The sequence below is a fragment of the Leptonotus elevatus genome, chromosome 2 (assembly GCF_054856555.1).
Source record: "Leptonotus elevatus isolate MCC_2025b chromosome 2, RoL_Lele_1.0, whole genome shotgun sequence".
In the NCBI taxonomy this organism is placed as follows: domain Eukaryota; kingdom Metazoa; phylum Chordata; class Actinopteri; order Syngnathiformes; family Syngnathidae; genus Leptonotus; species Leptonotus elevatus.
Window position 1 is genome coordinate 33,820,185 of NC_141240.1, and position 21,966 is coordinate 33,842,150.

A 21,966-nucleotide genomic window follows, 5' to 3' on the forward strand; every position below is an offset into this window, starting at 1 on the left:
TAAAAGCATTCCCTTGCTTACACTATCTGTGGTTTTGTAAATATGTTTCATATTGTCATTGCTTTTAACCCAGTGATTCTCAAACCTTTGACAATATCACCACACTTTGCTAGCCTTTAAACGATGAGAATCACACTCTTGCTAAAATAATAAATACAAGATATATCACGACATTTTATACTTTCAAATTTAGTTTAAAAAAATACCAGCAAAAGAGAGTTCAGTATTTGTTGTAATAATGGCTTTTATTTCCCAAAGCTGAAGCTGCTTTAGACAGTGAAATTACATTTGTAAAGTATATTAGAAAGCACGATGGCAATCTTTTTTGTTCTGTTTTGAAACAAGCCAACAACCATGAAGTTGAGGAAACGGATAAAAAAAAAAATGAAATCAAACATAACATCTGACTTCTTTTTTTCGTGTCCTGTCCCAGGACGCAGGGCGCCTCAACGCAAACGTGAAAAAGAACGAGAGGTTACGGGACTGGGCCAGATTCATCGACACAAATGTATACAAACGTGTTAGCGATTAAACACAAGGGATGCGTATAACACGGAACCACACAGTAACAATATGACACACAAGAATGATATTTTACGGTGAGTGGATGTCAGCAGTTAAAAAAAAAAAAAAAAAGTCAGATGGGTAAAATAAAAATCGCTAGATCCAAGCAGGTAGATGACTTCAAGTGTTTCGGATCGTGGAATCTCAAAATGACCACACAGGCACTTGGACACACAGTGAAGGACATCGATTATGAACACGCTGAATGACTCATTAAAAAAAAAAAAAACTCAAAACATTAGGCTGATCATTATGATGTTAAATAATGCCTAAGGCACGTTTAAACAAAAACGATTACTACTAACTACAGTTGTCCATTAAAAATGGAAAATGCTGAGACGAGCTGCTGGAGGACAGACGGGGCCGACCTTTGACATGGCCTATCAAATGACACAAGTTTCCCTTTTTAGCTGGTGATCTCACGTTGACTTTTGTGTTTGAGAGGGGCGCTCCCACCGCAGAAGACGCGAGGGCACAGATGTGCGGCGCCGCTACACCGTGGCGGTCATCCTCCTTTTAGGCACGACTCGTATTAAAAAATAAAATAAAATCTGGTGTTGATCTGGATATGTCCTTTGCCACCCCCCCTCCCTCTTCTGCTGTCCTCCATCCTCTTGTTGTTCCGCTGCGTGCTCAACAGAGACACGCGCACATTAGCGTGCTTAGACTCTGTCGTCTAAAAAACACAAACAAAACACATTATGACACAAATATTTTAAAATGGCATATCTGTAGGCTGAATTTACACTTGATGTCTAAGTGTCCCCTTCCCATTTAGTGCCCATATTTAATTACAGTACATGAGCATGTACAGATATTTTCATATGGCATGTACGGTATCGAGACACATGAAACATGCACATGCCGTCAAATGCAGTGCTTCTAAAATTGGAGTCCGCCTAACAGTATATGACAATTTATTGCAAATTACTTTTGTGTGTTCTTATAAAAGTGCATACATACTGTAAATATGGGGAACCAGCACACCAATATAAAACAAAATACTAACTTAAAGTAAAACAATTACTCTTGCCTACCATAGGTGTGGCCAATTAAAAGTTCTGAAATGATATTGTCGGAAAAATATTTAATTAATTTGATTAATAGATTTTCTCCCCCCCAAAAAGTTCTGAATATTTAGGTTGAAATCTTCAAAAAAAATACAAATTAAAAATTCATTAGTATTTAGGGGTGCAAGAAAAATGCATAAGTACTTGACATTCAATAAAAATTGCCATTGGGGGGGAAAAAAATCTACACGGCTGTGTACAGTGAACTTCCACGTAAACATAGTTCAGCATTTGCATATTGACCTATTAAATTTTTGTTATTTGCTGAAAAACCCAATATTTTCAGGCTGAAACGGTGCCTAATGCCAAAATATTGCTTTGGCGCCATCTTGGTAACAGGGGACGTCTGTTGAAGTGAGTGGGGGACTCTAGCTTTATTCAGTCAGAGCATACACTTGTCTAATAGAAAAAAAAGTGCTTTGCCATCTTCTGCAATTGCAAACCTTGTTTGGGGTTGATCACTCTAAAGTTTTCACTAATAGCCAAAAATGTACTTCAGATTCAGTGTTCCCCGCCCCTCACCAATACGCCCCGCTAAATGCAGTGTGAAAAGGGCTTTAGAGTTTTAAAATGAGCCGCGTTGTGTCTCACCGGTGGCGGCTGGCGTGTGCTGCCTGGTGCTCTTGATTTGCAAGAAGATGGTGTAGGTGTCGTAGGCGAACAGCAGACCGGCAATCAAGCCAAACACCTGCAACAGAGGAATGCACTCAATTCCGAAAACAAATTATGTCAACCTCCACCCAGTTCGCGATTTTTAAATTCACCAGTTTCAGAGCGCTTCTAAGGTGCAACAAAAGACACAGTCATAGAAAGTAGTAATTGGTGTCAAGGAAGTAAATGGACTGCTGGGAAAAAATAAATACATCTCTACTATTAACTCATTCACTGCCATTGACGGCTATAGACGTCAACATTTCAATGTAACTATTTCTATTTGTTTCACATTTTTTCTCACTTTTGTTAACGAGAGCATGAAAAACTTTTTTTTTAGTGTACATTTAGAACCGATATAAAATTTGTGATTAATCGTGAGTTAACCGTGAAGTCATGCGATTAATTACAATTACAAATTTTAATCGCCTGACGCACCAAATTTTAAATAATTTAATCGCCTGACGCACCAAATTTTTAATAATCTTTTCTTAAAAAAAAAAAAAAATATATATATATATATATATATATATATTATTATTATTATTTTTAAAAACATCTAGGTTTTCATACTCTTGTTAACAAAAGTGGGGGGAAAAGGTTAAACTAATAGAAATAGTTAAGATGAATTTTTGACGTTTATAGCCGTCAATGGCAGTGAATGAGTTAAAGATCTTCGTATGTCAAGGAATGTGCCAAGTTTAGCCCAGGTCAGCAGTACTGGAAGTTACGGAGAGTTTTCGCTTCACGCGTTTGTTTTAAATCTGCTGATTGGCTATTTACAAACTAAGTTCACAGCACACTTCCCCCCCCCCCCCCTCCAAATAAAATCTTTAAGATATTCAATGTCAATGTTGTAAAATGTTTGAAATATAATTCAACTATAGAGCACTCAAAACAAAATGACTGAAAAAAAGTGCCATACAAAAATACATTAGGCAATTGAACATAATTTAAAAACAATAACAAATACAAAGTTAAAATAATAATAATAAGGGCAGAGTCTCGTGCTGTCTCCATTTTGAGATTTGAAACCAAACAGCAGAACCTTCCAGTCAAGAGTTAAGCAGCACCATTGGCAAACGTTTGAGGGATGGCTGGCAGACTCTGAAGTCATTCTGATCAAATTTCGAGGGTGGGGCAATCATTACCACATTTTGACACATGACTCAGCGGGATGTTTGAGTACAATATTTTAAGCAATTCCAATTATTTTAGTACATTCTCACAAGGAATTTGTCTCATCCTTGAGCGTTCTAATGTGCGGTAAATAATAGGATGTGAGGACACGTGACGCGTTCACAACTCATCGCACTCCCCTCGTGAAGGCCGAGCTCAAGTCGACGTCTCCTCATTACAACTGCGCTCGTCATCCATGTTTGTTTTTTGCTGCTGTTATCTTTTGGGAAAAAGCGTTGCCGTTTAAAAAAAAAATAATTTTAAACACCCGCCAAGCTTCGACGAAGCACTCCCTTGCGTTTTTACCTCAATGCTGCTATGACAATGAGTCATGTGTTACACCCATTTAATCACCCTGACAAATGTCAAGACGAGTGTCTTAGCTAGCTTGGTGTTTGTATTCGACATGTCAGGACTAGGAAAGGTGCAACTACTAGTACGCACATACGACGCTGCCATAGTTAGTCATTAACTCATTCACTGCCATCGACGGCTATAGACGTCAAAAATTCATTTGAACTATTTCTATTAGTTTAACATTTTTCCCACTTTTGTTAGCAAGAGTATGAATAGCTAGATTTTTTAAAAATTGTATTAGAACAGATACATTTTTTGATGAATCGTGAGTTAACTAGTGCAGTCATGCGATTTAATTACGCTAAAAAAAAAAATTATTGCCTGACGCCCCTAATTTTTAATAATCTTTTTTTTAAAAATATATATATATTCTTATTAAAACATTTTTTTAGGCTTTCATACTTTTGTTAACAAAAATGGAAAAAATGTTAAACTAATAGAAATAGTTCAAATTAATTTTTGACGTCCATTACTGTCAATGGCAGTGAATGAGTTAAATGTTTGTGATATCAAAACAACTGTAAAATCTTCCCTGCGGTATAAATAATTCACCCCACCAAAAAAATTAGCTTTAAAAAGCTGCTAGCTGAGCATCCAGCTGTTTCTTACACACCCAAACATTATTCCGTTCAATTCAAAACAGAGACAGGAACATGCAGTACAACTAGTGTCTATTATATTCCCATTATGTACTTATTTGGAAGAGTTGAATTTACAATATGTCAGAACACAGCTTGCTGAGAAAAAACTATCTCATAATCTACATGGCAACTTTCCTGAATGTGGTTTGGATTTTTTTTTTTATTGTTTGGAAATAATTATCAAAGCAAGCAGGGAACTACAGCAACGGTACTTGTGTTGTTCCATCCATCTGACTCCTCGAGTATTCAATGGAATAATCAATTCTAAAAAGATTTGATGGTGACAGCCTTAGTTGGAAGCTTTCAGAAGAGGCAAAGGCCAAATCAAAGTTGGCATTCTGTTCCGGCCAACATCTTAACTCATTCCCTGCCATTATTGACTTTAGACGCCAAAAATGAATTTGAACTATTTCTATTAGTTTCACTTTTTTTCCCCACTTTTGTTGACAACCTAGAAACATTTTTTATTGTACATTTAGAGCAGATATAAAATTTGTGATTAATCGTGAGTTAACTATTGAAGTCATGTGATTAATTACAATTAAAAAAAAAAATCATTTCTTTCTTTTTCACTAGTTAACTCGCACTCGATTAATCACAAATTTTACATCTGTTCTAAATGTACAAAAAAAATTATCTCTAGGTTTTCATATTCTTGTTAACAAAAGTGGAAAAAATGTGAAAGTAATAGAAATAGATCAAATGAATTTTTGACGTCTATAGTCGTCAATGGCAGTGAATGAGTTAATCCCAAAAATTTGGAAACACAGACCGTGAATCGTAAAACACAATTTACTTGAGTACAAAACTAAATAGTTTTCTTTATTCATAAATATTGCACATAACTTGACGTAACAATACGTAAGTGACAGTATGCTGCTAACTCCCTGCATGAAATTATTCGGTGAACTACTGAACTGTATGAAATGCTTATTAAATAAAATAAAAACAATAAATGAAGCAAAATTGCTAGAAGGCAAGTTTGCTGGAGGTCAAAAGGAGTTTTGAGAACCAAAATAAAAACCAATTTATCACTATCCGCCATTTTCCTTTACTTCAGCCTCAAACACTGTCAGGTCGGAACTGGAAAAAAACAACTCCGACTTTTGACCATCCTCAAATGCAGCAAAATAATCCCCTTTCTCTGATTGGCCATTTGGATGGGCTGTTTTCTTATCATGTCATATTAGAACCATCCTATTTGCCCAACCTATCTAAATTTGTAGTAAAAGAATAAGTAAGAATAAAGTATATGAGAGTCATTGCCTTTACCGGCATCATGATAGGTTCTTTCTTTATCTGTCTCCCTCTGCAGACTGACCTGATCTAAGGGAGTCGCACATTCCTAAGAATGACACAAACCTTCAATTTTCACAGCAACTTGGGCATAAAATATAGAAATACATGAATGAGTACAAACATGGACATAAAAGACAGAAGATTCATCAAAAGGAATAAAATAAGACACCAGCAGGGGTCAATTATTCAAATGAACCAATAGGCTGTGGATTCATGCATGTGCGTGCATAAGGCCCATGAGAGAACAATGCACAGATTGTGCTATGCAAGGACGCATTGTATTTGCCACACTTGTTGTTGTTGTTTTCATTTTATCTCGCACACCAAAAGAAGAAGATAGCTAAAAAGTTGAACAAGCGCTGGAAATCTTGGGACGGCGGTACTAAAATCACTCCTAAGAAACTGTCATCAGGAATTAACCTTCGTCTACAATTTTTTTTAAATCTAGTTTAATTCAGGTGTCAATCAGCTGCATCAACTAGAAAGGGGATTTTGAATGTAAATTTACTTTTTAACTCGTTCACTCCCAGCCATTTTCACTGAAGCAACCCCCTTCGCTCCCAGCTGGTTTATTGGATTTTGACTAATTTTGCAAGGTCCACGGAATATTGCGTTCTAATGCTAGGAAAACATGGAACCTACCAAAAGAAAGATTAGAGTTTCTTCTTTCAGCAAGAAGAAAAAAGTACAGTTCTATCTGTTTCCGTTTTTGCTGCAATTAGCATTAGAATATAGCCAAGTTTAGTCATTATTCACAAATCTGTTTAAAACACTGGGGGGGGGGGCATTTTTCTGCAACATGGCCCTGGTTGATCTCTTATACTCTGCTGCCACCTGCTGGCCGTTTTTGTAATAACTTCAATTGATTTAAGCTTTCTCTTCAGTTCAGAGGCTGCATCAAAGCCTTCTGTATGCTCTAGCAGAAAAAACAACATTTAAAAAACGTATAAATATGATTTGGGACCAAGGTAACATTTAAAATAGAATGTGTTTATAAGTTTTTGAAAGCAAATGAGTTAAGGTCCATCTTTATATACACTTGTTATAATAACAACAGTTAACAAAAGTATGCTCTCATTTATCAAACATTTCAACTCAATGGCCCAATTCCATTTTTAAAACACACAGACGGGCCAAGTCATTATTTGGTGAGATAAATTAAAATGAGTTAAAAGCACATTTATTATTATTAAGATAAAATATGACACAAAACTCACTCATATACTATTATTATAAAATTAAAGAATGGAGCAGGCCCTTTGAAGTCATACTTCGCTAACTAACCACTGATGTTGATGATAAATATATGAATGGCATAATTCATTACAACTGTATGATCTATGAATTGACCACTTGGATGGATGTCCACCAGTTTTCCCTCTGTCATGTTGTAGAAAAATTGCCCAGGATTTAATCTAGGATGAAACTGTATTTTCTAATGATCTAAAATTCATATATTGTAAAACGGTTGAGAACATAACAATGAAGTAATCGTTAACTAATCAATGAAGCAAACTATCGCTATGTGAAGGAAACGAGAAGTGCGCAACGGTTGCTTCACTGACCCCGCCTGCGATGCGAGGGCCGTCCCCGGCTCCTCCAATCACGCACACCAATGAAGTGATGATGTAAAGGAGTGCGCCGATGCCGGCCCGGAACAGGTCCTGAGCAAAAAAGGGTGAAAGCGACGGGTGAGGTTTTTGCGCGGGGCGGCCGCCAACGGCTTCACGCGTTCGCCACTCACACTCCACATCCAGTTGACAAGTTGGAACTGCTTGTCGAGTTCCATCATGAAGATGCCGAAGAAGACCATGGCGAAGACCATCTCGCAGATGGCCACGGCCGAGTAGCCTCCATACAGGGATGCTGCGTAGCAGATGATGATGATGAAGCTGATGAGCTGTGAGGGTGGAGGAAAGACCAGAACAGTCATCAGTGGTGAGCAAGCATTTCAGACCAAGTGCAACCTTAAAAAAATAAAAATAAATCGGCTCTCCAAAGACTTACAACTGAACTGAGTTTTTAATATCTGAGTTGATTTATTGCTCTGATTTGAGAGCAAAAATTTGAACTCTAAGAGTTGGATGGTAGCAGCCAACAACTCAATTCACAACAGAAAGCAGTTTGGGAGATTGTGAACAATTCCTTAAAAAATAAATAAATAAAATAATAATAATAATAATAATAATAATAGAGACCACGTTCTTGCCATTCCCTCTTGAAGTTTACTCTCAAACGAAACCTCAAAAAAAAAAGAAAAAAAAAGAATTCCACGTTTTCTATTCAACTGCATCAAATAACTCATATAGGTTCGCTAGCTAGTACGCTAGTATGTGCCCCCACTAGCTTGAACACTGTATTCTGATTAATATTGCATTGAATCAAATTAGCAAGCAAATTCATGCGCCGTGACACTTTCCATTTGTGTATATTCTACTGCCCCCTGGTGTTGAGGTGCACGGACCAGAAGAAGTGGCACAATGAATTAATCCTAAAACTAACTTTAATTCCTTATTTATTCTATTTATTAATGTTACTACTAGGGATGTGCCCAAAAAAAATCTGATTTTAAATGTCCCAAAATGGATTTTATTTTAATTATTTTATACGGTCTTGCCTTTGTGTGTGCCTTTATTTGGAGCGCTGTTCATGTTGTACCCGATTTGGCCACTGAGGGCCAGTGTGGTTCCACGCGGTCTAATACACTGTTAAGTTGTAGCCACATTAGAGAGTAGAAGGAAAAAGTCACCATCAAGTTATTCCAATAAAAGTTGTTTTTTTGCAGTGTGGAGCCGATCTTTTGAGTGATAAAAGTGCCGCGAGTAGCGCTCTAATTAGCATTAGCAAGTCAGACTGGAGTAGATCATTACAATTCCTTGCACATCAATAGATTGAAGCAAAAATCATTGTCAACCAAATCATTTTGAATAAAAAATCGTTCTCAATCAAAAATCGATTCTGAATCGAATCGCAGACCCAAAAATTGGAATTTGAATCATGACATTCAAGGATTCCCACCCCTAGTTACTACTGTCTGTTTTGAGATACAATACCTACTGTAGAATGCAATTTATGTATTATTTTTGTTGAGGTTTTATTGGGGGCTGGAACGGACTACTGGCCTTTCCATTCATGTCAACTGGTAAACATGATCTGAGATAAATGTGCTTTGAGTTACAAGCGCCGTCATGGAACAAATGATGTACCAATTTACATAACGCTGAACTGCAACTATGCAGTGATTGCTTGGCTTACAACACTAGGAAACCCGCACACTAGACTTCAAATCCTGCACTCTGCCATGAGAGTTCCCACAAGCAAGAGACTGAATACTCCAGAACACCGGTGACCATCTTCAATCAAAGCTCATATTTTTCCATATGAGGGAAAAACAAGGCCTGCATTCTTTGCGATCCTTTCCCCTAAAATGCTGCCAGTTTGGAAAGAAAACGATCGTTAAGTCACACACAGACGGCTGCCTACAATCGGCCCACTTTGAATGGAGAGATTGTCAAACGGCGTGGGCGCATGCATTCAAACAGCATTGACTAATGCTTACAGGCATTTTCAAACTTCAACATTTTAGAACTGCAAGCAGAGCAAAATTCTTTGAGGAATTTACTCCCGTTTTTTTAGGTGAAATATTTGTTAGCAAGGCAGGAATGAGTGCAGCATTATAATTATTGTTGTCAGTGAATTTCCAATGTAGAGAAATAGAAGTAATAAAAAAATAATAATAATAATAAAAAAAATAATAATAAAAAAAAGAAGAAAAAAAAGAAAAAGAAGTACTAAACATACATTCTTTGTTGATAAAGATGATGAAATTGTGGTGATTTGCCAGCATTTGATCAGTTGTTTACTACATTTGTGACTTTTCACAGAAAAGACAGACGTCTGAAATATAAACAAAGTGAATTCACTTTGAAACTTGTTTCCTTTTTTCTTAATTGTACAGTAACCAGACCCCAATTCACAAATCCCTATTTAGGAGCAGGTGAATATTCTGCATGGTTTAACAAAACTCTTCAAAATCGAATAATCTTTTAGCAATCCATTTTTAAAGGGTTGAGTAAAATAAGTTTGAAATAATATTGAAGTGTTTTAGGATAATAGCTTGTAGGGGTGGGAATATTTGACTGTCTCACGATTCGATTCCGATTTTTGGACCTGCGATTCGATTCCGATTTTTTTTGGCCTGCGATTCGATTCAGAATCAATGTTCTATTCAGAATGATTTTTGATTCAAAATGATTTGATTGACAATCATTTCTGCTTCAATTTATAGATGTGCAAAGAATCGTCATGATCTACTCCAGTCTGACTCGCTAATGCTAATTAGCGCGCTACTCGCGGCACTTTTATCACTCAAAAGAACGGCTATTCATACAAAATGCTTCAGGAATGTATGCAGAGAAGCATCTTAACATTACTCACCGGCATATGCTCTTTCTACGCTGAAAAAAAACCTTTTATTGCCATTAACCTGATCGTGACTTTTTCCTTCTACTCTCTAATGTAGCTACAACTTAACAGTGTAACGGAACGTTTGGAACCACACTGCCCCTAAGTGGCCAAATCGGGTACAACATGAACAGCGCTCCCAATAGAAGGCACACACAAACAAGGGCAAGACAGTATAAAATAATTTAAATACAATTGATTTTGGGACATTTAAAATCGAAGAATCGCGATTCTTATAAGAATCGATTTTTTGGCACACCCCAAAAAGCTAGGTTTCAATTATCAATATAGGCATTTTTCCATAGCTAGCCTTGGTCATTTGGGAAATGCAACAGTTGTAACAATTCCGAACATCCGGGCGTTTCTGATATTTCCGCAATGCAACGCTCCTTACATGGTGAAAAGAAAACGGCATATCGTATTGCTTTTGCCTGTGACCAGCATGCAAAGCTCTCACAAAATCAAGCCAAAAAGTGGTTGCGTGGTTGGATGTTACAATCATAATATGATGCAACCTAAATAACATTCCATGTTTTCCCCATAGACCGGAGAAAATGTGTAAAATCAGTGAAAGAGTGGAACTGGATGGTTCAAAATGGAGGCTAACCAAGACCACAGTGCTTTGTAGTGAGCACTTCTAAATGGTAAGAATTGTTTTTGAGATTGATCAAATGTATTACAGTATTTGGATTTCTATATATTGTAGGTGTTAACCAACTTGCATCATTATCTATATAAATGGAGTAAAGCTCCCTGCAATCTCCTCGGAGTGACATTTACCCGTGGGTTTTTTTCAGGTGGGCAAACATGAGGTTAAACTAAAGAAAAATGGGCGAAAAATAAGCTAAATTATTCTCTAATCTATTTTAATACTAGTATTTTTTTTGTTACTGAGCCATTAATCATTAAATGGCTGCTGTGTAGTTTGTCTGCATCCCTCATAATTCAATAGAAAGAAAACATGGCTAAATATGTGCCATCAGAATAGTAATACAAAACATGATCAAACTTTTACTTAGTGAGAATGTTACGTGCAGAACGTAGGAACGCGGTGATACGGATGGGGAGGAGCAATGTCAGCCGTGTCACAGGACAAGAATAACAAAACATTTAGCCGACAGTATGGCAAGTTGTATTCTATGATGGTCCGGAATAGTTGATAATTAGATGTTCATATTTTGTATTTTGTTTGTTTCTACCTTGTTTTTTGGTTTGTTTGTTTTTTTACCAGTGGCTTTAATGCTGCATTGATCATTTATGTGAATCATAGCTTTTTTTTTTGTTTGCTTGTTCCAAAAAATGGAATTGATTGTGTTAATATTGTGTCATTTTAACAAGTGCATTATATACGCTCAAATAGACTACACACAATTAAAACAAAACACATTTGCATCACTATTGTAAGACCTAGTGGCATTATGACGTATTGGTACTCGGTAGCAGCGAGTACTCAAATGTATTTTATTATTTATCCGAGCTCAGGTAGACAAACTGGCTTTTAAGACTCACTTTAAATCTCTTCATGGTGTTATTGTATTATCGATTATTTACTTTTTCTGTTGTATCTTACTAATTATTTCTATGCCCTTGTTTGACTGTTGTGATTGTGAAGCCCCTGGTAACTTTGTTTCAAACGTTGCAATACAAAAAGGTACGGCCGTGGTGCCTCGATATACGAGTGCCTTGACTTCAGCGTTTTTGGAGATACGAGCTGATTTTTTGGTGTTTTTTCTTGAAGTAGGAGTACGAGTGCGCTTCAGACCTCCGCCACTAGATGGTGACAGCGAGTCACAGTGGTTTGCTGCTGTGCAGTGGAAGGATATTATCAATTGGTGACAAATTAGTCTTTTTTTTCTGTTTGCTTTTTCTTCATTCATTTCCACTAGAAAACATGATTTGAGATAGAAGTGTTTCACAGAACGACTAATTAGCAGGTTAAGTGCTATGTGCCGCCCCAAAACGACTCTTCCTCCGCCACTGTCACTGTCACACACGCTGCCGCGCTCGTTCACGTGTTCTCACACTGGCACAGGCTGCCTCAGTGGAGTAACAGGGAGTACTTGAGGTCCTACGCATCCCCACACAAAAGAGGCTCTATTCAGTGCGACCGACCCGCTCGGCTACAAGGCTCCCTCGGAACAAGGGCGCCTCTGAGAGACGCTGACACCTTCATGCTGCCGGCGCAGCCGCACATCTGTTGGCGCGGCGCCCGTTTGAAAAGGTCCACCCAAGCGTCATGGCTATAATGAGACATTTTTTGTGTTTTTTTTCCCCTCCAGAGTGACCGGAGGGGAGCTGCAATGGATGGTCGGCTATTTATAGTCAGCAGATACATGAGAGTCAAGGGCTGCTCCTCAAACAGCAACGGTTGCTAGGGAAGTCACTTTGGGGGCGTTACCGCCATCACCCTCCGCTACAACAATTACAGCAGCCTACTAAGGAGAATAACATGTGTTGAGATTCAGCACAAAACGGAAAGTTCCGTTCCCTCAGCGCGTCAATGACGACGAAAAAATATATATATTCTGCTACGCTTCAATGAGCAGTGCGGTGCAAACTTAACACCTCTGACTCACAGCTCTGTGGTTCCGTTTTGGAATCCGGACTCCATGCTTCCCCTCTGTAGAATTTGCATGTTGGGCACAGTCCAAAAACATGCAAGCTTGGCGAGCTTCATTCAAGACTCAAAATTGCCCTTATTGGGAAAGTCAAGAAAAACATTTTTGGGGACAATAATATATATATGCGCCAGCACTTGTCTAAACACTAAGGCCCTCAAAACGATATAATCGAAGAAAAGAAAAGTTTCCAACGCTGTGAAAGTGCCCTGAATGCAACATTTTGCTTGCATAACATTAGCAACTAGCAAGTGTGTAGCGTATGTTATTCTGGTTATTTTGTTGTCCCTAAGCGTCATTTAAGCTGTTTAATGACACCCCAGTTGGAGTTAACGGTAAAACTAAACACACGACTATAAGAATTACATCCACTGTATATTTAAATACAAAACATGCTTTGTTTTTAAAACATTGTTAGCCTAGCGCTAATGCAAAAAAACAAAGGGAGGATCCCATTCAAATGCTAACCAGAAGTTAGTTTCAACTTCTGGAGTGTTTTTCCTTTAAATAAATAATGAATATTTGATTTTATTATTGACACATAAATTTATACAATAACCTTGTATATTTAAAGAAATGTGTTGATTAGGACGTACTATGGACTTGTCATTCAAAGCAGAGTAAATCTTATTAGCAAATGTTTGTGCAAGACACCCATTGAAAAGCAATGGGGGGATCATTTTATGCATTATATATATTTTTCAAAATAATCGGCAGATTAATCAGTAATCTGTATTTTTTTTTTCTGCCAAAAATCGGTATCGGCCTCAAAAAATGCATATCGGTCGGGCCGTACTAAACACAACATTCTGACGAATATTGTGTTAATGTAAATTAAGCAGCAAAATGCACCTGTTTTTATCCATCTCAGGGGCGGCCATTTTGCCACTTGCTATCGACTGAAAATGGCATCACAGAGGCTTAAGGGTTCAGGTAACGACAGTCACGGCTCACCTGTTTTCTGTGTTTGGTCAGGTGACATTTACAAGCAGAGTTCGGTATTTCTATTACTGTATAAATTACTAATCCAAATTGTTCGCTTATGTCGGCACGATTAGATAATTGAGATTTTACGAAATTATACGCACAAAATCTTACACATATATATAGTTAGATATTGTTGTGAAACACAATATATGCAGGCATATAGTGTCGCTCTCAGGTGTTAATCCTATATGTCCAAATATGGTCAAAATCACATTTGTACACAAATCAATAACATTGGGCTGTCTGGATTAGTCGCGTCATTTTTTTCATTATTGCATCGCTCGTGGCTCTAAAATCTTTGAGAAAGATTTGGTGAAGATGATGTAACAGGCGTGTGCTCCTGCGAAGTATTAAAAGGCTTTTGGCACATGGCGGCTCGGCTTGGTTCTGGACTTTAATGTGCATTTTAATTAATGACACTATAATGAATTAGTTTTTGTTTTTACATATTAAATGATTGATTTCACAATATTTATAACCACTTGAACAAAGTGGTATTTGGAAACTCATTTATTTTATGTCCTGAAAGCGATATTCTGTATTTGTACAGCTTGGCGGCGGCCGGCTGGCTCTCGCTTAAAACACGGAAATTTTACATCTGTGACGTTGCAACATCGTACCATTTGGCTACTACTAAAAGCTAAGCTAACGGTTGTTCTATTTCCTCTATACGACCAAAATATTGCTGGTTGACTGTATAAAACAGTCAGGCAAGTTTTTTAAAAGCTAGTCAAACTTGGCTTGATCTGACCGACCAATCAGAGTGCTGATTGTAGGCCAGTCGTGAGGTGAATTTGCAATCTGATTGGTTAAAGAAACAGCCCCATTGCTAATGTAGTTGAAGTTGCACGCTCCAGCTTTAAGCATTGAGCTGATTAGATTGACATGGCAACATAGAGGTTGAAATCTAATTGGACCAAAACAAAAATCTAACACCCACATTGACTCATTCACTGCCATTAACGGCTATTGACGTAAAATATTCATTCAAACAATTTCTATTAGTTTCACATTTTTTTTCACTTTTGTTGACAAGAGTATGAAAACCTAGAAGAAAATGTATTGTACATTTATAACAGATTTGTGAAATTTGTGATTAATCTTGAGTTAACTAGTGAAGTCATGTGAGTAATTATATATTTTTTAAATGAATCGCCTGATGCCCCTAATTAAAAAAGAAGAAAATATTAAAAAATTAGGGGCGTCAGATGATTAAATTTTTTAAATTGTAATTAACTCTTTGACTGCCATAAACGTTATAAAACGTTTAGCATAAACCTAGGGAAGGGCGCCGAGGACGTTAAAAGACGTCCCCTATGTTTTTTTTTTTTTATTATGAAAACGGGTGCAGGAAAGCCTTGGGCAGCTGTGCTGAAAATATCAGGCAGATCAGGTAAGTTTAATGACTTGTTTTGGCCTCTAGATGGCAGCGATGACTCTCCTTGCACTTTGGGTGTGCCGCCCACCGTGGGCGTCGGTATAAAAGGTGAGGCGGAGCTAGAGTGGAGTGGAGAGGTAGATGGAGAAAGCAAAAAACATGGAGGACAAGAAAGCAAAGATGACGACCGGTGGCAAGCAGCTCACGCTTGATCGGTATTTTCAAAAAGAAACCTGTGCTAAATTGAATGTTGGTGGCGATGACGATGAGGATGGAGACAACGAGGTTGACGCCGAAGTTGCGGCTTTGACACGACGTCTTCGGCCACGTCTTAAAGCGACGCCGGTTAGCGGTGCTAACGCTGGAAAACGTGGTGCACGTCCAAGTACTTCTACAAACGCGGACGTTGATTCGGACGACGAAGAGTACCCCGAGTCGGATGGCTATTCTTCAGAGGAGTGGGTACAGTCTGATCTTCGCGAAAGTGATTCGGACAGCATTTCCTCCGCAGAAGAGTGTGACGGTAAGCGCAAACTTGCTATGAGATACTTTTCCGGCACGCTGCTAGCACCTCGTGTAACGTGAATGTACAATTCATAGATCGTGGATCGTGCTCACAGCCACAACCTACAGTTTCCACGACAAAGAGAGGTATAAAAAAACGTGTTTTCAATACACTGCAACAACAAAAGAAAACGGTCTTTCGATATGATTGTAATTGTATATATTTATTTCAGCTGCAGCTCGTCGGGCTCAAGGTGACGCGTCTCACCGTGAGCAGAATAAAGGTAAAAAAAAAAATGATTCTCCAACTCAGCACGAGTAAAATATTTGATGGTAAATGTCTTCTATAATTTACAGAATGTGCATCAACCAGCGAATCCAAGAAAAAAGGTAAACATATATATTTATATATATATATTGCTTCACACTGATCTAAAATAAATATTATGATATTGAAATGTATATTTGCAGATCCCAAAAGTTCTGGCTGGCATGAAACAGGCTGGCAGCCAAACACATTCCTGTTTACTGAAACTCCAGGACCAAGGGGTGCCGCAGCAGAGCTAAACTCAACCCTGCCAGCTGACTTCCTGCAACTATTCCTCACAAACGAACTTCTCCAGCACATTGCAGACCAAACAAATTTATATGCACGGCAGTCCATGCAGAAGCAGACTGAAAGTCTGCCACACTGCAGGAGTCGTGCTTGGAAGCCAGTGTCTGTAAGTGAATTGAAAACATTTTTTGCACTCCAATTTCTTACTGGGTATATAAAAAAGCCCAGTATAGAAATGTATTGGACTCAAGATGAAATTGAAACCACACCATTTTTTAGTCGCGCGATGCCTCGAAACCGCTTCCAGCTTATCTGGAGTTACCTACATTTTAACAATAATGAGAGACATAGTTCAGATGACAAATTATTTAAAATCCGCCCTGTGTTCAACCATATTGTAAATAAATTTAAAGAACTGTTCCAACCCGGTAGGAATGTGTGTATTGATGAGGGAATGATGAATTTTCAGGGCCGTCTATCGTTTAAAGTTTACAACCCCCAAAAACCAATCAAATATGGAATTAAGTCATACATCCTGTGTGACTCCCAAACAGGATATTGTTTTAATATGCAACCTTATGTTGGTACTAGTTGTTCTCTGCCGGATACCGTGTTTAATTTGCTAGATCGTCTGCCAGGAAATGGGTACACGCTCTTTATGGACAATTTTTATAATTCAATTGGGTTGTGTGAACGTCTCCTGGCAGCACGTACAAATGTTTGTGGTACTCTGAGAAAAAATAGGGGTGAACCAAATGAGATCACTTCTCTTACAAACACTGGCCTCGGGGTGGGGGGGAAATTGGTTAGACACAACACAAATGTGTTGGTTGTGGCATGGCAGGACAAGCGTTTGTTGAGGATGGTGACTACTTTTCACAAAGATGAAATGCGGACAGTTGATGTGTGGCGGAAGGCACTAAAAAAAAGAGTGCCTTTCCCGAAACCTGTATGTGTTTTGGATTACAATTCCACAATGAATGGCGTGGATAAGATGGACCAAAACATTTCTTATCACCCATTCACGAGGAAGACATTGAAATGGCACAAAAAATTTGTTGCCTATCTGTTTCAAATATGTTTGTTCAATGCCTTCATCCTGTACAAAGCTAAACATCCTGGCAAATGTCAGCATTTTTTGGAGTTCATCCAGCAGGTGGTGAGAGGGTGGCTCTTACCACAGGACCAGGAGGAGGACATTGCAACAAACATTCAAACAGAAGGACATGAGGAAGCCAGACAGAACACCAGGTCACCATATACCGATCCTGAAAGTCGACTTGATGGCAACATGGCAAAACACATACTGCAGTATATACCTGCTACCCCCCGGAAACAAAAGCCAGCAAGAAAGTGTAGGGTCTGCACTCGAAGGGGCATTCGCAGCGAAACGAATCTGTGGTGCAAATCCTGCTGCGTCCCCTTGCACCCAGGGCAATGTTACACTGTATACCACACCAAAAAAAAACTTGTGTAGTTGAAACATCCACAGAATTGTAAATAGAAACACATGCACACACCACACATGTACAGTTGCACAGTTGCACACGTTTGTTATTACACTGTTGAATGTTGAATGTAAATAAACTGTTATTTTGCTATCAAAAAACACTTTTTCATTCTTGGTGGTAGTGTTTTATAGAAGTAAAGCACTATTTAGGTGTTTGTGGCATCATTCATGGACAAAAACAAGTGTAAAATTCACTAGAATGCATGAAATAACATCGTTTCACTAAAAGCTTGATTTCTCCATATTTTGGTCCAAAACAGGCGAAAATGGGTCAAACTAACCATTTTCTATTGTTGATTACTAAAGAACGGAATAAGGTAGAAACAAACTTTTTTTTTCTGATGAAAGATGAAAGTCCAATCTTTCATTTGGTAGTACGTGTGTTTCCATAGTCCAAACAGAACATTTTCTGTGGACCTTGAAAGATCAGTCAAAATGCTTAAATCGGCTGGCACTGGCGGCATCCCTTTTCTGAAAACGTCTGGCAGTCAAAGAGTTAATCGCATGACTTCAATAATTAACTCACGATTAATCACAAATTTTATATCTGTTCTAAATGTACAATCATTTTTTTCTAGGTTTCTGTACTCTTGTTAACAAAAATGTGAAACTAATAGAAATAGTTTGAATGAATTTTTTACGTCTATAGCCGTCAATGGCAGTGACCAATAGAAACACTACCAAATTAAGAATAGACTAAATAAATGAATGAATACAATTTCATGGAACAAATCCAAGAATTTAGTTGAATTCTTGTGATAGTGCTGCCCACACAGTAACAGGGTGTGCTATCTTTCTTCCTGATCTTTGAACGTGCGCACGCGCACACACACCGCTAAAGATTACTTCCTTGAGCACTTAAGTGACATGGATGATTGGATGAGGGCGGAATAAACAGAAGCGGTGCAACTCCTGACATTGCCAAGAGCTTCCTCTTTGTTTCCAAACACAAACTCCTCCCCCAGCGAGGAATTTAGGCCTTTAACGTCGCTGAAAACTCTTGAGCGTCTGCATCCGAGAGCCTCTTTTATAAGCTCCTTGACTTACGAGCGTGGAGGTGGAGGGAAGGAAGAGTGGGCCCGGGGGGCGGACTCTTTACGATCAGCAACTTCTCACTGGAGGAGAAATATGCTTCCCTTTCTATTTCCAGCCCTTAACAAGCCGCCGTGAGATGGCTGATCAGACTGCACAGCTGCGGTGACAAGCTGATGAATCGCAAACAAGGGCAACGATGCGGAACCCTAAGAAGGTGAATTAGTCACTTTCCGCGAAGGAGTTCCGTCTTTTTCACTTTTGAATCGTGACACCAAGCATGTGGTGAGTCGAAAGCGGAGTTGTGACTCAGTGGCGGCAAAAGTGGCAGGTGGAAACCTTTAACCCCTCGTGGTGATCACGCAACCCCCACACACACCACATGCTTGTCATTCCACGCTTACCACAGTGAGGCGGAAAAAAAGGGCAGAATTTTGTTTCCAAATGAACACAGACAGCTGCTCAATCTTTTATAACAAGCTTGACAAATCAGGCTCTTGATTAAAGTTCCTGTCAAATAAATGTTGGGTAAATTTGACACACTGCACAAAGGAGTGTTGTTAACAACCCTGCCGAATTTGAATGATTAAAAAAAGAAAATATTGCCAAGAAAAAAGGAGGCGTGAAAGTCCTCCTCTCTGTCTGCTGAACGTACTGAAACCCCACCCTACTCAACTGACAATCAAATTCGAAGAAGACAGAAGGAAGACATGCCCCAAAATAACTGCTGGCAGCTTCCAGCGGCAGGAATATAACCCATTTTCCACGCCGTAACAAGGCACTCTTTAATAGCTTTTTTTTCAACATGACCCTGGTTGATCTCTTTTGCTCTGCTGCCACCTGCAGGCCGTTTGTGTAATAACTACCATTTCTTCAACCGTTCTTTGCAGTGGAGAGGCTGTATCAAATCCTTCTGTATGCTCTAGCATAAAAACGTATAAATATGTCTTTGGGACACCTAAAACATTTAAACTAGAATATATTTATACGTTTTTGAGAGCAAATGAGTTAATTACACAAAAAGTCATTCATCAAGTGTAAAAAAAACAATCTGAGGTTGTTAACTGCTTATTTCTGATAGACGTTTTTCTAATTTACATAATAGCATCCGCACACGTAGTTTCCACTGCACATGCCCCATGCACGGATCCACTTTGTAATGAAGTGCATCCTCCATAAGAGAAAACACAATTGATCTACGACTGGGCGCTCACTTCAATCTTCACACCTTACGTAGACATGCAGTAAGTAGCCCGCTAGGCTCCTCACGAGGCCCTAGCTCCACCCTAGTTGTCCCGGTAACGACAACCACAGTCTGCAATGGCCCAGCAGTCTTGCGGGGTGCGTGCACAGTGCAGTTCAGCCAAGGTGGTAAAAGTGTGCTGTAATTCTTAATCCTTTGCGGAATTTAACCAAAGAATAGCAGAGAGAGAGAATGCAAGAAATGTGGGAACCGTTTTAAATTGTGAGTGGAAAAATGCACGTCTCCATAAAACACAGATGTCGATGTGGCTTCGGAATGCAAAAATGACATGCACCGACTCCATGTTTGTTTTTTGTGTCCAATGGACGACGACAACAACAACAACAAACGTATTTTTGAGTGCCATTTTTGACATATTTGAATGATTTATGGGTAATTTTAGACTGCTAAGACAGAAAATGACATCCATTTCTTTGAATTGCCTCTAGTTTTTGACATATTGATATTTTTGACAATAAAATGTGCTTTGATGGTTTTCAAAATGTACTTTGATTGATACTAAAAGTAGTGGTTGTACTTTGATGTCACTTGTGCATTTGTTTACTGTTAATATTGAGTTAATTTCAGAAAGTTTGCTTTATTTTCATATGAAATCTGACTCTTATATAGAAGTCTCTCTGCGATAACAATTGCCGTCTTTCAAGATTTTGCATTAAAAAAAAAGAAGAAAGAACCCATTCGTGATTTTTGAAGGCCTCTTTTCATTCTTCATCTTGCACTGATCTCATAATTCTTCTCCAGCGTTGTATTTCCAAGTTTCACACCCAAAACTACAATGTAACCAGCGTCAACATTGAGTTGGACGACATGCCTTAGTTTAGTTGCAACTGTGTAATCAAGTCTCGCACACACAAAAAAAAAACACAACAAGATGAAGTTTTCTCAAGGACGCCGAAAACGTTAAAGGCAGAAGTGAGCAGCGCGGCATTTGGCAACCGCAATAACCAAAAATGTCTTGTACAGTTCCTCCATTTTAAATGGAGAAGGAAGCCCAGCTAATACTAATAGTTACACGCAGTAAAAAAATCCGATCCCAAAAGTCACTAATAGTTTGATCCTAGCAGTTGCTAATAGTAGTCAATCTGATCCTTACAGTAGTTCCTAAGAATTGCATAGATGCACTTACTATTTCTGCCGCGAGGATGATACCTTTTTGGGTCCTCACATAACTTTTCAGCTTCTCCAGGCAGCTTGCACCCGAGCTGGACGCTGACGCATCGGCCATTATTATTTGGACAAGTTAGAATGAAAGCACTCGAAGCAAAGTGTAAAATTCCCAGAGTGCAGCGCTGGTCCCGCACGGCTGGCTTGTCTTGCTGCTAGCTGACTCCAAAACAACCACAACAACGAAACTAAAACAACAAGTGAAGGCTGGCAAAGTCCGTCAGAATACAGCAAGGCGACTACTGCCTACTCGTGCTCGCTCCTTGAATGTTACGAGGGCGGAGGAGAGCAAAGGCGAGTAGAGGAGCTGTCATGTCACTCATTTGGGGCGTTGGCTTTCACTTTTCTCCACGGGGAACTGTGTTGCCTTCAAGAGCAACTGGGAACTGCAAATATTTAATCCTAAACTTCCCACGTCCTCAGTTTTCAAGAAGCAAAGGTAAAATTATATCTTCCACTACGACAGCACACTTTCCTTTCAAGTTTAGATTTCGTAATTATAAGGGTTTGTCTTTGTTCTATACTATTTTGTAAATGTCAAAGTGAATACTGTGAAAATATCCGACTTTTAGAACGCAACAGTACAGTATGTTACAAGTTACAACTGTAGCGAGTTGCCTTCAGGATCCTCAGAGACGTCATTATACTCAACATTTCGCCGAATTCCTGTAGTGAATTATGAAGCTTAATTAGGCATAACAAAAGAAACATTAATTTGTTTTCGAATG

General features: G+C 38.7%; 1 protein-coding gene and 1 long non-coding RNA gene across 3 annotated transcripts; one reads left to right on the forward strand and one right to left on the reverse strand.

Annotated features, from left to right (window-relative positions):
- Window positions 1-226: 226 nt before the first annotated feature.
- On the reverse strand, window positions 227-21,584 carry plp2b (proteolipid protein 2b). Its single transcript, XM_086066941.1, has 5 exons — window positions 21,201-21,584; window positions 7,506-7,661; window positions 7,327-7,425; window positions 2,226-2,322; window positions 227-1,240 (listed from the first exon to the last, which is right to left on the reverse strand). Exons 1-5 carry the CDS (start codon window positions 21,297-21,299, stop codon window positions 1,227-1,229), a joined length of 465 nt encoding a protein of 154 aa, XP_085923067.1. The 5' UTR covers window positions 21,300-21,584; the 3' UTR covers window positions 227-1,226.
- LOC147179729 (uncharacterized) lies at window positions 15,099-17,873 on the forward strand. 2 transcript variants are annotated; one of them, XR_015094097.1, is made up of 5 exons: window positions 15,099-15,731; window positions 15,809-15,859; window positions 15,946-15,996; window positions 16,070-16,102; window positions 16,184-17,873. It is a non-coding gene; the product is annotated as an uncharacterized LOC147179729 (long non-coding RNA). The 2 variants fall into 2 exon arrangements; XR_015094096.1 differs by having other exon boundaries at window positions 15,128-15,859.
- Window positions 21,585-21,966: the final 382 nt, after the last annotated feature.